This window comes from Neolamprologus brichardi, chromosome 14, assembly GCF_056152115.1.
Source record: "Neolamprologus brichardi isolate AB-2024 chromosome 14, ASM5615211v1, whole genome shotgun sequence".
NCBI classification, from domain to species: domain Eukaryota; kingdom Metazoa; phylum Chordata; class Actinopteri; order Cichliformes; family Cichlidae; genus Neolamprologus; species Neolamprologus brichardi.
This window is the reverse complement of record NC_142117.1, coordinates 16,286,486-16,300,879: the sequence shown is the minus strand read 5'-3', so window position 1 is coordinate 16,300,879 and position 14,394 is coordinate 16,286,486. Positions and strand designations below refer to the sequence as shown.

General features: G+C 42.3%; 2 protein-coding genes across 4 annotated transcripts; one reads left to right on the top strand and one right to left on the bottom strand.

Annotated features, from left to right (window-relative positions):
• Positions 1-690: 690 nt before the first annotated feature.
• Positions 691-11,519, top strand: LOC102778074 (dapper homolog 3-like). 3 transcript variants are annotated; one of them, XM_006804622.3, is made up of 4 exons: positions 691-1,162; positions 6,803-6,935; positions 7,738-7,848; positions 8,343-11,519. In XM_006804622.3, the coding sequence occupies exons 1-4, from the start codon at positions 932-934 to the stop codon at positions 9,851-9,853; spliced, it is 1,986 nt and encodes a 661-aa protein (XP_006804685.1). In that variant the 5' UTR covers positions 691-931; the 3' UTR covers positions 9,854-11,519. The 3 variants fall into 3 exon arrangements, with proteins under 3 accessions (XP_006804685.1, XP_035769736.1, XP_035769737.1); XM_035913844.2 differs by having other exon boundaries at positions 1,034-1,162; positions 6,803-6,966; XM_035913843.2 differs by lacking the exon at positions 7,738-7,848.
• Positions 10,983-13,950, bottom strand: LOC102777784 (C5a anaphylatoxin chemotactic receptor 1-like). The gene is made up of 2 exons (XM_006804621.3): positions 13,899-13,950; positions 10,983-13,772 (listed from the first exon to the last, which is right to left on the bottom strand). Exon 2 carries the CDS (start codon positions 13,758-13,760, stop codon positions 12,726-12,728), a length of 1,035 nt encoding a protein of 344 aa, XP_006804684.2. The 5' UTR covers positions 13,761-13,772; positions 13,899-13,950; the 3' UTR covers positions 10,983-12,725.
• Positions 13,951-14,394: the final 444 nt, after the last annotated feature.

Sequence of the window (14,394 nt, the reverse complement as noted above, 5' to 3'; positions counted from 1 at the left end):
GTGCATGTGCGAAGTAAAAGCCTCAAAAAATGCTAAATAATGGTAGTGAATGAATTGCTTATCCTGTGTATTGTTCAATATTTGGTGTCTTTCGGCTTCCGCTTTCTTTTCTTTTCTTTTCTTTTTTTTTTTTACTTTCTTGCACAGACTAAACAAAATCGTGCACTTTATAAAACATTCATAAACATTTTTACAGCGTTGATTGGAAGACGTGTTCTGCATTCCTCAGCATCCAGAAGAGATGCAGCACCGCGAGCAGCGGGGGGTGAAATGAAGAAGGAGGAAAACTTGTTTCCCTCAATAAATCATGAGTTAATCATTTGCTATAGACAACACATGGAGATGAGGTAGATCAATACAAACTAGATGTTGGTGAAAAGATATGTGACGATCAGATTATTGGATCCTCTTCACTTGATGTCCTTTTTTTCTGTCTTGTCGTTGTTTAATTCATTTCTCCGTTGGCGACGTTAAATTGCTTCATGCGTTTTACTGCCTCCTGAAGAATTACATTAGTGTAGGTCCATGATGGGAAGATGGGTGAGGTCGACGCCTCGCTGTCATGAATCAAGGGGGATGGGACATCGTTTACGCGCATCACCCCGCCAGCCCCTCGTGTCCAATGAAGGCTGAGAGTGGATTTACAAAGGGGCGGATGGCTCGAGCCCCACTTTTTCGCTTTGGCTGGTCGCAGAGGGCGGAGCTCTGTTCCTGCCGTTTGACAGCTGCGAAATAGAAAATGTATAGCGGATAGACAGTCTGGAGAACCATGCAGCTCCAATGCAACCATACTATCACAAGGAATGGGATACAGCATGGCCCTTTATAGCCTGCGCTTGCCCTCGTAAATTTGGGTCAACTGGAGAGCGCAAACTACAATACAAGGGAACTAAGTAGCTTTCATTGCACATAATTCCTGGATCTGAGAGGCATGCATCGTGCCTTCTCGTATCCCGTAACTGTGGAACGCAGTCGAACCAAAGAGCGCTTGGAGGCGTGTTTGGCCGGGCTATGCGAACTGGAGCTCCGCAGACAGCGGCAGGAGTGTCTGGTTCTGGGGGCGCTGGCTCTCGGAGACCCGCTTGCCCAGGAAAGCTCCAGAGGAGAGCTGAGATGTTTCAGCAGCTGGGGCCAGGAAAACTTGACACTGAGACGTCAGCTGGTAAGAAGTTTGTGTTGAGCCTTTTACTGCACTGTATGTTTGCATTCCAGCCCTCCCGCATTACCCCACCCTGTGATAAAAGAACTCCACCTTATACCCCTGTCATGTATCACAACTCTACATACTTTTGAATATCTAATAGCCTTCAGCTTAGACTCATTGAAACCCGCTTGACCGCTGGATGGTCTTCTAGTTTGGGCAGCGCCTTTTGTGCTGCTGTGAAGTCTAGCTGCAAAGTGAAAAAAGTTACTCAACTTGATTAATAGGGTCTCTGTTTGAAAGGGTGTAATGCGTTACTCTGCTTTTTGGCTGAGATTTATGCCCCTGGGGAACGAAATCAGGGGGTGGAGCAGCCGCCGTTTGTGCCACAGACCGACTATTTAATGGCCCATTGTTCCCTCCACCTAGACTTTTATATTCCACTTAACAAGCTCTCATTTGTACTCTCCGCACATCATAAATGGATGAATTATTCCTCTTGCTTTTTTGTTGCTGGTGGAGCTAACGTTTTTATGTGAACATTAGCATCCGTGTAATTGATGGAATGTTGTTTTGTTTTTTTTATTTACGTGACGCTCAAGCAAAATAAGACCGATATGTTGCCAGAGTAAAACGGGCGGGGAGGGGGGGTTAAAACTGGTTCTATAACGGCAAATAGAAGTTTCACTAACAGCATTACATCAGCGGTTCACACGGGGAGTTTCACGCACCAGTGAGCACTTATCTGCGCTGAAAACGGTTCTTCTTCACTTTCTCTCTTTTTTTGCCCAAGTTTTTATGTCTCGGTGAGGTTTAATTCTGTTTTAACTTCTGGTGTTGTCTCAACATTACTACAAAAGCATGGCATTATTAAAGAGGGTGGAAAAAAGGGAGAAATTAAATCAGCCTCCTCCTCTTCACATCTCCACCCTCCCTTCCTTCTTCTCCTCCTCCTCCGCCGGGGCCCTAACAATAGGCGCATATGGAGCAGAATACTAATGATGGTGATCGAGGCCCCAGTGAGAGGAAAAGGCGCACATAGGTGGCTCTCCGCACTGGCTTTAGAAATATGACATGATATTATTTTCTGTTAAAAAATAAATTAATTAATTAACGATCATCATAAAGTGAGTTTTTCGAGAGTGCCACGCGCAGTTACGCTCACATCCGGTGCTGTAGTAGCTGCCAGCGCATTTCATCCAGTCTCCACATCAGCTGGAGAGTGACGAGTGAAGGCGAGTGAAGGAGTGACACGAGTTTCCTCACAAGGGCGCATAATTTCCCCGTTTTCATTTCTGCGCAATCCGCCTTTGGATCGATGTTTATTAACTGTTGCGCTCATCCAAGCGTGTGAGTAATTACACGGGAAAGTCCTGGGAGAATATTTGGACCCGACAGGACTCTAATTGAAGCCTCAAATTGAGTCTTCGTGATATCAGGTCACCATCTGCGTCCGAGCCAAATCCCCAATCTCATTTCGCGTGTAGGTTAAAGTCTGCAAAATGTATAGTTCACGGTGTGACATAGAAACAACTGACCCATGAGACTGACAGCGTGTGTGCCTTGAACATGAATGTGGCAACAAACAGGCTGAGAGATGCAATTTTTTTTTCTTCTTTTCCCCCTTCTTCATACAGTATGTGGTGTTGAAGGTGTTGACAGCTGTGGGACGCCAGACAGCAGCTGGGAAAGCACGAATCTCTGACCTCCCTCTCAGCTTCCCTGCTGTGTGTTTTTGGAGAGAGTGGAAGGGATTATATGAATTTTGTATGAATGTGGCACACATACATCCATCAGCGGAGAAGTGTTTGATTTTAGGGGAGAATATGTGCTCTGAAATGTTATTTAATCTCCTCTGAAGAATATTAATTGGCCTAGGGGATTTAAACCACATTTTTAATTATTGCATGTTTGGGCACATAGAAAAAAAATCTTTGCATTCTACAGGATTGTGTGTTTGTATCTACAGTGGATTTTGCTATTGTTTTGTGTCTTTGCTGAACTGCTGGCTCATCATCAATCAGGCTGTGTGTGTCCTTGTTTTAAGACAGCAGCGCATCATTAGTGAACGTATAGTCTGCTCAGCAGTGACTGATCACTCGCATGATGGTTTACTGCGCTTTGTTCTGGCGCACAAACAAAAACCTCAACCGGTTTTTGTTTGTGCTCTTTGGTTTCTTTGTGTACACAGCCGTTCTAGCAAATAAGCTTCAGAAAACATACAAATTATATGCACACAGACGATACACACGTGCAAACATTATGATACAAGCGCACTTTGAGATCAACTCTCATTTAGTTATGCAATTTTCAGTCACATGAGCACAGCCTGTTTCAAGTCTTTCTTTAAGGATTCCCTTTGCAGGCCATGCACCCTGCTGCTGTGCCTACGAGCCACTGCGCACACTGAACAGATTCAGAGGAAACTAATTAATACTATTCACAATGCAATGGATAAACTCTTTGTGTGCGTGTGAAGAACTTCCTCCCAAAATCACTGAATATATTTTACCAAACTAAAACAAATCATTTAGAATGTGTCCACGTGCTCTGAAGAAATAAGAGATCAGTAGCTGAGCAAACACGGGGGGCAGGGTGCCCTGTGTTTGTGCATGTGCTGTGCATGTGTGTGTGTGTGTGTGTTTCCGGCCTCCCACTGTGGATCCAGTCACAACATAGCTTTAATTATAGAGAGTCCAGCAGTGAGCCTGCATGCTTTGTGCTCTCTGTTCAATAGATTTCTTTATCCTGGCAATATTGTTTCAAAGACCCACCGGCCTTCACTGGTCATTGGTCCTTTCTAAAAAAAAATACAGAGACACTTTTGCCTGCTTCTCTGTTGTCTTGCAGCAAAACCCAATGTGTGACTGAATTTGAATGTATCTTTCTATATCAACATAGACAATCCACTATTATTAAACTCTGCAGCATCACGTTCTGCATACATACTAAAGCGCAGTAGCTAATGACAGGAATATTTGCCCAGTCACTGTTCATGTTCCTGGTTTCACCTGGCCTCACCTGCTGCTCAGTGTTTTTCACTGAGAGAACAGGTGGTCCTGATGTGTTGTACAGCCACAGCAGCTTAATGGCTATAAGTGAGACTGGCTGCACAGTGTTCTTCATCTCCCCCATCCCCCAGCAGCCTGCAGGATGCAGTAAAAAAAAAAAAAAGAAGCAATAATACAGTGTGCAGCATGTCTGGGAACCAGTGTGAGACCTGTAATAACAGAGTGCAGTCAAAGCAAAATGTCACAGTATAAACCAAATGGTTTGTTCATCCACAGAGATTTGTTGTTGTTTTTTTGTTATAAATTAATATCCAGCCCTGTGGCTTCTACAGTGTTTGTGCATATGTCCACAATTAGATGGCAGTCAGTTACCACTCTGAAATAGCATCATTGATTTATTGATTTCCAATAGCCTCCCCTCCTCTCAGCGTTTCTTTACCACAAACCAGCACCCAACGTTTCTGCCATACAAAACAGTATTGATATAGTGATGCTAGCGCTTTGTTTATAGTAAGACAATAAGGCCGCTAGCAGAGACAAAAGAGGTGACAGTATTTGGGGTGAAGAGGTTGTCTGTGCTTCCGTTATGATTGCATTAAGTCTGCAGGACAGTGGAGTTAGAGCCTAAAGGCACTGACAGAGATCTCTCAGAAACATTGAGCCACTTCCTGTTATAAACATTGTCTTTTCACACATTACTGTTCTGAATAGATAATAACAGCACTGTAACACAAAAAGAATGATCATGTCTATTTGTTGATCTTTTTAATTTGATGTTAGCATGCCACTATGTCGCTTGCACAAAATGTTACAGGGAATGTTTTGCAAATGAATGACTACCGTTAGATCAGTTGTGGTGAAAACATTTGTAAAAACGGCCTGAGATTTTAAGATTAAATGAGCATGTATTTGACCCTAATGCAGTTTGTTTATAGACCACATAGAGGAGTAGAAAATGCCACAATACTTAAACACTTTTAAAGTTCTTATGTTCGATTACGTTGGGTGACTTTTCGTCAGCTACAATTCATTACATTTTAATCAGAAGTCTTTTAGAGCAATCTGTGGCTGATTGATGAGCAACAGCTGAACCTACCATCCCTGTATAGCCAGGCATTTACAGTGGTTGGCTGGTTCAGTTGTACTTGATGACTTACACCTTTGCATAGTGAGTGTGCGCTTCTTCCTCATGGATGAAGGCTTCAAGTCCCAAAGTGGTGCACAGCACAGCTTAAAAGCCACTTTGTTCCAGCACCACCCAAATAAACAAATCCCTGCTTTGATGCTGTGTTGATTCTCTGATATTATTTATTTATGTATTTATTTATTTACGTATTTATTTATTCAGTATTCTGCATTATCTTTATCTGTTGTCTGTTAATAATAAAGTGCATTCTTAGAGGATTTCTAACGAGCTTCTCTGCATGTCATCCAGCTACATGTGTCGACAATGACAGAGCTCAGGAAGGAGTTGTCTGTCGTGAGAAGTGTGTAATGGGAAAAGTGTCACCTTGTTATGAGGGCACGCTCAATCGCCTGGTAATGAAGTCTCTTAACGAGCGTTGCGTGTCAGTCATATTAAATCCAGCCATCTAAAATGCCTGTATTAGGTCTGCGTGTATCAGAGAAGGTATTACTCACGTTGCTGACACAGTTTGTTTATAGACTCAGATTCTGGGTACTTGTCTTCCTCACAAGTGCAACAAGGAAGGGTTAGGTTGTGACAGCTAGCTGTCATAATGAAAGATAGCCCGCAGGCAGTGAATCAAAGTCCATTTAATGTCCTCTAAAGTCTTGCAAACAGAGCTGTCTGTGCACTTGTGTTAACCCATTCAGGTAGGCGGGCATGGAAATGCGTGCCCATGTTAAGTGTGTGTGTCACATGCTGTCAATATGACACCAGCAAAAAATGATCAGGCTGGATGAACCAGCATGTTTAATTACTCGGTTTTACCACAAACAGATGGGTAAATGGGAGGGTGGGTGATTGTAGTGGTTTGAGGAAGGCTGTGTGAGGTAACGGGGTGGGCTTCCAAATGGTAAACACACAAGCGTGAGAACGACAGCGTTATTTATTTATTTGTTTTGGGGGGACTTTAACATATGTTTAACATATACCCAGTCTCATTTGTTGCTGGTTTGAGCTAAATGAGCAATTATTTGTATATCTGGCTCGTGAGTGTCTGCAAGCACGTGTGTGTGTGTGTCCACCCCACCCTCCCTCTTCCCCCTCCTTCACAGTGCTATGAATTATTCATGTTTCAACCGGCTGCCTCTTCAGTAAGCCTGCTTTTATAAATGATGGTCATGTGATGGCCACGTTTCGATTTTGCACACTTCTGCATCAGAGTTTTGGCTTTGTTATTTTGATTTATTGGTTTTAATATTTTCAGGCATTATAAATTAGGAACAATGTTGCAGCTGGAGGAACAAGCTGCGAACGATTCACAGCTGTGCTTCTGCCATTAGCATATCCAGAAAGCACTCATTAAACTACAAACACTGCTGGAATTTTTTTTGTTTTTTTGCTTTGTTCCTAAAATCAATCATTTTTGCTTCGTACTGTCTACTTAACAGTTATTTTCCCATCAGTTCAACCAGTTACAGACCACAAGAAAATAGTCTGAATGCATGTTTGTCTGTTTTTCAGAGTGCTCTTCAGAGCTCCCCATGGAGTCTAATGCAAACGCTGGAACAGCAGGTGGGAGAGCTGAGGATCGACGCTGCTGATGACTGTTGTGACAGAGCCCAAGGAGAAACTGGCAACAGTCGACCGAGTTCTGGTACTTATTTCTGCAAGGCAGTTAAATCAAAGTGAAAACACACTATATAATTCCCTTTTTTCAGTAAATGAAGTTGTTTTTTTCCAGAGTGTTGCTCAGCTGAACGAAACTTGTGTTCTTTGTATTTCATGTTTGAGTCTCTGCTCTTATTGTTCCTTTATGCTCCAGTTGTTTGTGATTTTAATCTGTGGCCTATTTGTGAAATGCAGTGAGAAACTTCATATTTTTTGAGGAGTGGAATGAGTTATAAGAGATGAGATGAGCCTTTCTTTTTTTATTGGTGCCTTTGCCTCACAGCAAGAAGGTCCTGGGTTTGAGTCCAGTTTGAGGCCTTTGTGTGTGGGTTCTCCTCCCACCGTCCAAAGATATGCGTGGGATGTGGTTAATTCTCTTCAGTTATGATCAGAAGTTTACATAGACTCATAATCTGTGTGAATGTTATGGTAATTTGAGGATTTTAAAGATTTCTTTGAACCCTTCTTTTTCCAGAGTAAAATGATTGTACAATATAAGGCCTGTTAACCTCTCACTAATTAGAAGTTAATATGCTTTGTTGTTGTTCAATTAAAAGACATTGCAGAACCTTCAGCATCACTTATTAAAAGATTTAAGTGACTGTGCATATATGTGCATATATGAGCCTGTATGTATCCTTTTGACCCTGTGTACATTCAAGAAAATCCCAAACCGAGTCATTTAGGATGCATGCTGTGCAATCATTCCACCCTGAAAAAAAAAAAACAGTTCAAAGAAATCATTAAAATTGCAATGAATTAATTACACTAATTACACTGTGTCCTAGGTTTCTATGAATCAAGTGAAGGTCAGTCACCAAAAGGAAAATCTTGTACCACTGAGCCCACAGAGAGTGTCTCCTCCTGGGCTTACACCAGTGACAGGCCAAAGTCTGTGGGTAAGCAAGACTATCAGACGTGGAAGATTTGAGATATTGTGAAACCTGCATATGTGCTCTTGTTGAAGTAAAATGATTAACATATTAGCACATACTCTTTGCATATTAGCATGAGAAAACAGCAGACTCTTAGTCAACTGTCTTTATGTGAAAGAGGCTTAATAAACATTGGAAGACTTATTCTTTTTATTTTAGGGTTTTCTGTAGACTGGAGTTTGGCTCTGTTCTGATTACCATCTTTTTAGGTCAAAGATGACGATGCGTCAGACCCAGCCTAATAACAAGTTCAATTCTGTTATTTGTCTTTTTGTTAAATGCTAATATTGCAAATGTATGGGAACAGACTGAGAGTGGCATGGCTGCAGACTCTTAGTTTTGAGATTATTTATTACTGTTTAACTATTAGAACTTTTATTGATCACCTCGTAATGATGCATTCAGGATGATTTTACTTACTACTTCACTTATTTCTCAATATTTCTCTCTGCAATCAGGAGACCCCCTTATGCTGGATGGAGAATTTGATGCACCACTTCTACGCACCACGCTACCCCGCTCTTTCTCTGCCCCCTACCCACCTCTTGAGGGTATTGCTGAGGAGGGCACTGCCGTGGACTCCTGGCAGTGGGACCCCAGTGGAGACAATGGTGGCTGGGAGCAGCAACCTGAAGAGGATCAGGTCACTGAAGAGGACTATCAGCTGGCTTTGAAGGTAGAGGGTTACATCCTGAGTCTCATCCAACGCCATACCCTCACACCAAGACCTTGTCAGCCTCGCACCACTCTTAGCCCTGACCCCCCATACTGCAGTGGCTCTGGACACAGCTCCCTACACAGGATAACTCCTTCTTTAACCACAGAACACCGCCCTTCTGATCCTCATCTTCAGCCCCATGGTGACCTTTCTACAAATCCTAATGGCCAGGGATGGGGTTGTGACCTGGAGCGAGAGGCCTGTGGTGGGGAGGCCCCATCTTTGGAGGAGGACTGTTATTTAGCTCTGCCCTACCCCCAGCCCAATCTAATTTCCCTGGGTGGAAGGCTACCATCCCCTCCGCCCTCACTGGACCATAACTGTGGAGTTGGGGCTCTTGACCTTTGTTGTGAACCCCCATCCCCCCATCATTATCTACATCCACAGCCCCCTATTCTTCACATGCACAGTTTAGTAAGTGCTCAGTATATTCCTGGACAAGCCTGTCATGCCCCTCTGTGCTCCCCAAGACATTACAACCAAGAGCAGCCAAAGTCCAACCAAGTTTTCACATCTCCTGATCACCTCAAGTACAGAGCATCTAAGAAAAATCACAGCGAGAGACAGAGATCCAAGAAGTCGAGCAGTAAAACCAATAGATCCCAGTCTGAAAACAGCCTCCTGGGTCAGCGGGTGCTTCCAGAGAGGAGGTACAGCACCACAGAGAGGCCCCAAGGCAGAGGTGATCCTCATACACTGCCTCACAATCAAAACCAGGTTGTAGGACACCAGGTGGTCAACAACGGCCACAACGAGAGCCGACGCTGGCGATCTAACCTGGAGCTCAGCCAAGATGAGGGGGAAGTCCAAGCAGGGCAGGTACACAGACGACCACCTCGAAAAGTTCGCCACGGCCCTTCTTGTTCCCATTCCCAACCCCAGAACTACCACCAACAGCAGCACACCAAGCACTGGCAGCAGGACTTTCAGGAAAGTGCACCTCTCTGTCAGGGGGAGGAGAGCTACGGTGGTGCTGCCCCCGCAGAGTCCGAGTCTAGCATGAGCGAGGTATATTCTCCAGCCTCCAGCTCACTATCCAGCGACTCCGATGAGAGCGGGGGGCTGGTGTGGCCCCAGCAGCTGCCACCCCGCCTCGCTTCTACCTCTTCTTCATCCTCTCCTTCACCACAAGCCACTGCCAATACCCCATCTCAACCAAAAGCCTTTGTCAAGATAAAAGCTTCCCACGCTCTGAAGAAGAAGATTCTCAGATTCCGCTCAGGGTCGCTTAAGGTCATGACTACTGTATGAGAAAATTGTCAAACTAGTTTTAAACACATACTCGTCAGTAACGTACTTGGCACCAAATCCTATGTCAAATATCACATCCCATCTTTATATTCAATATGTCAATATGTCATAGTGAGATTCCTTTACATGTATTGGCATGAATAATGATCTATTCAAAGATCTTTCATTTGTACTATCTGGTTAAATGTATCTTCCAGTTGACAACAAGACACAAGACACATCAGACACAAGACTAATGGGCAGTATACTGCTCTAATGGATGACAACTGATACCAAATGACATGTACCACCTAGAAGCGGAGTGACTGAATATGCTGGCAGTTTTTTCTCTGTTTCATTTGCTCTCATCAGACAATTGTGGTTAATTAATGTATTACTGATATTTTCACCAAGTCGCATTATTAGTCGAAAAACTATATCAAATCTTTGTGATACAGGCCTTAAAACATACTAGGTAAATTTGCTGTGTTCAGATTTCATAATAACCTGGTCTTTTTTAAAGATTATGCTTTTTGCTGAAAGTCATAAAGTAAACAGGAATTTCTTTGAATTCTTTGTGCTAAACTGCATTCAAACGCAAGCAAAAATCGACATATTAGCAGAAAATCTACAACTAAACTTTGCAGTGCACTTGAAATGTTGGATTAATCCACTAGAATTGTGCTAATGAATATCTCCCTATTCCTACAAATTCACAATCCTCTGTAAGAAAGTCAAGGGAACGATTTAGAAATGTGGTATAAGTGTTAAAACTTAACTGAATAACCATGTTTAAATTTGGTTTCCTGCAGACTCAAAAATCCTGCACCAACTGTGAGTCTCTCAGCAGGGAATCAATGCACACACCTCTGCATATCCAGCTGTTACTGAGCTCCTCTTAGTATGTCCTGGATTCACTGCAGTGAACTTCTTACTACCTCTCCTCTGCAGCCAGTGAGCATAAAGAACCAGACATCCATGTGTCAGGGATGGATTTATTAGAGGCCACACTAAGGGGCCTGTGTACATTCATGCATGCATGTTTAAACTCACAGATTCCCTGAAACACTGGGACCTAGACACTGTAAATAAATATGTGGCCTTGTTTGGAACAACTGTAGTTTGTAAATAAAGAAAGCATTTCACTCAGTTTTGATATTTTAGCACTTTTTTGTTTATTCTTAAATCAAAAAAGACAATGTGTTAACGAGCAAAATGAAGGTTAATATATTCTTAATATTTCATATAATGCAAAAATTAAGGTTCTGTTTTATATGTTAAAAGTTAGAAATGCAGAAATCCTGATTGAAAACTTTCAAGAATACATTTTCCCCCCATGTGATGTTAAGCTCTTTGCTTTAACCTTGTGAAGGACTGGTAATCCACTGTAGGATGAGAGCATGGATGGATGGATTTGCAGTTCATGACCAACTCTCGCTGTTGAGTATAGTATGAAAGTATCTATACAGCCAATAGTGTGTATTGAGCCTTGATATGTAATAGCAAACTATATGTAATGGTAAACAATATTAATAGTTATGTAATGATGGTCAAACCCCAGATTTGACTATTTATCGTAGCTCTTGTCTCTTTCTAGTCTCTTTGCCTCAAAATACCTCCATCATATAGATAGAAATATAAGTACATATATGTACATTTTTTTTTACATCAACTTTCAAGATAAACATCACAAACTCAAGCTTTAAAAAAATAAAAAATTTTATCAGCTGTTCTTTGAAAGAGACCACCAAGTCATTGTGATGACCATAAGGTAGAGAGTTACAGAGTTATAGAGTCTGGGGGCCACTGTTACAAATAGCTCTCATTCCATTTAGTGCCTCATGTAATGCACAACCAGTATCTCCAGGTGATCAGGAGGTGATCACACGACCTGCTGGGGACGTATGGATGTAAAAGTTCACTAATGTATGCTGGTGCTTGTCCGTGGTCAAAATTTGAATCTTAAAGTGGAGACTGAATTTAATGACGACCCAGTGCAGCTGGGTCAGCAACAGTGGGACATGAGAGTACCTGGAAGATTTAGTCAGAAGCCTTGCAGCAGTGTTCAGAACAACCTGGAGTGTTCAGGAGTGAACAATGGATTTTAATAATCCACACATAATGAAAAAAATGCATGAAAAACACATTTAGTTCAGAGCGTCACACAATGGGACTTCACTTGTTTCGTAAGCAGACATTTGAGATGAACATTCAAAGTGAAAACAAAAGTCAAAAACTACTCCAAGATTCCTGATTTTAGATTTAGCAAAATGTAGCAAAGGACCAACCACCAGCTATTAATAGAATCTAAGCACCTATGCAGGATCTATGGCTCTGAAACATACTGGGGCTTAAAAGAGATATATAACTGAAAATCATAACTGTTAATAGCAATTATAACTGGTATTAATAGTTTTGATTTATTTTCAAAGAGTTCTACAGCAAATTGAGTGTCAGCCATTTAGAGTGTGTCTGCCTCTTGTGGTCTATGAAAACAGCATGTATACAAGAAGATGTAATCAGCATTTTTCTATAATCACTGCGAAAAAGTAATCAAATCTCTATGTATTTTATTTCTGCTACCAAACTATACTAAAACATGACAAAAAGTCAGAAAATGCATCATATACATAATGCTCTGAAGTAATTCTTTTGTGACAGCCAAAAATAGAACTTTCATGAGTTTTGTTGCGTAAGACATGGATTTTTACAGAAACCTTACAGTGTAACTATCAGTTCTGCTTTTGAAATCTTGAAATTTGACTTGACTTACCACCCAAATTCACTGGAAAAAAGTATTTCGTGTTCACAGACTTAAATCCAAGCCAAAGTCTTTTGCTAAACTTCATGACAGAAATGTTTATGTTACAGCAGTCCTTCATATGCAAGAAAGTTATATTTTTGTCATTTCTTTGCCACTGCTGGTGCTCTTGGTGTCCACATTAGTGACACTCTTCTTGGTGGTCGGTTCCTCGCCCATGAAGTGGAAGATGTTACGCAGGGAGCGGTTCATACTGTCCTTGAAGCTTTGACCCAGACACACATAGAGCAGAGGGTTGAGGCAGCTGTTGAAGTAAGCCAGGCAGAGCGCTATAACGTGTGCCAGGTGAAGTTTGGGACTCACATAAGTACCCCGAGGGGTGGTCAGTATGAGGAAATCCACGATGTGCAGAGGTATCCAGCACAAGAAGAAGCTCAGCACCACAGAGATGACAACCCTCAGGGTTTTCTTGGATCCAGTCCGACTACGTGTCATTCTCCTCTGTGTGTTGCGGAAAACCACCAAGTGACAAACTAGAATAACCAGGAAAGGAATAATGAATCCAATCAGGAAGCGAAAAGCAGAGACAGGCCAGGCACTGTCTACAGTGTACTCCATCCTACACTCTCTCTTCTCGTCACCTGCCTCAATCTGCTTGGCGTACACAAACTGTGGGATACTGCCTATCAGGGCCAGGACCCACACAGCAACACATCCATAAGCACCCTGTTTGGGTCGCCTGTGGTTCTGACACCAGATGGGTCTGATGACCAGCAACAAACGATCCACGCTGATCACAACCAGCTGCAGGATGCTGCAGTACATCACCAGGTAAAACAGGCCTCTGATGAGCATGCAGGCCAGCGGACCGAAGTGCCAGTGATCGTCGTGGACCAGAGGGACCATAAGCAAGGGGATGGAGAGGCAGCACAGAAGATCAGCCAGAGCGAGGTTGAGGAACCAGAGGGAGGTGACAGAGCGGGACATGCAGAACCCCGTCACCCACACCACCACAGCATTTCCAGGCACACCCAGCAGGACCACAAGGCTGTACATGACCAGAGCCACTATCTGGATCGGCTGAATCTCAGGAGTCACAGACTCAATAATGTCAGGAAATGTGAAATTATCATCAGGAAATGTGTAATTATAGTCATTGAAATCCATGATTCCTTACAACTGTGAAGTATAAGAAACATTTTCATAACTCACTGAAATAATACAATTCAATCAAGAAAAAATATTTATTGACTTTTTAATTAATTTTAGTAGTACCATCAAGTTTAGACTTCAGTATTAACTCACCGATGTTCAGCCTCTCGTTATGTTGCTCTGTCACCACTGAGAGGAAGTTGTTGAGCTGGTTTGCGTCTCAGCTTTATACTCTCACCCCACCCCACACAGACACAGTTGCACATGATCTCTGTTGAGAGTCCTCATTGTAGGCGTGAAACTGCAGTCACAAAATTGGTGAATCTAAAAAAAAAATAGTTTTAATTGCAAAAAATTCATTTCACAAGAAATAATTAGGTCACAGGCCTAATGACCTAGGTCACAGAAGTGATGTGACAATTTGTAATATTTACTTTATTCGTGTGTTTTGCACCTGCAAGTACGCACAATGTAAGAAAAGAATATAAAAATATACAAATTAGAATTCAGTTATTTTGAGCTGAGACCTGAAATGAATCTGCCTGAGGTTAAAATACAGATCAACAGATGTGTTTGAAGGATGTGGTCTAAAGATCATGGTGGCACTCTAGCTGCCATTTCAGGAAATGTGGGAAATGTGCAAATCCCA

What these genes read in the sequence shown, in the direction of transcription:
- LOC102778074 (XM_006804622.3), top strand. Translation starts at nt 932, where the DNA reads ATGCATCGTGCCTTCTCGTATCCCGTAACTGTGGAACGCAGTCGAACC. An exon ending in CAACAGTCGACCGAGTTCTG is followed by an intron (nt 6,936 to 7,737) that starts GTACTTATTTCT and finishes ACTGTGTCCTAG; the next exon opens with GTTTCTATGAATCAAGTGAA. An exon ending in TGACAGGCCAAAGTCTGTGG is followed by an intron (nt 7,849 to 8,342) that starts GTAAGCAAGACT and finishes CTCTGCAATCAG; the next exon opens with GAGACCCCCTTATGCTGGAT.
- LOC102777784 (XM_006804621.3), bottom strand. Translation starts at nt 13,760, where the DNA reads ATGGATTTCAATGACTATAATTACACATTTCCTGATGATAATTTCACA.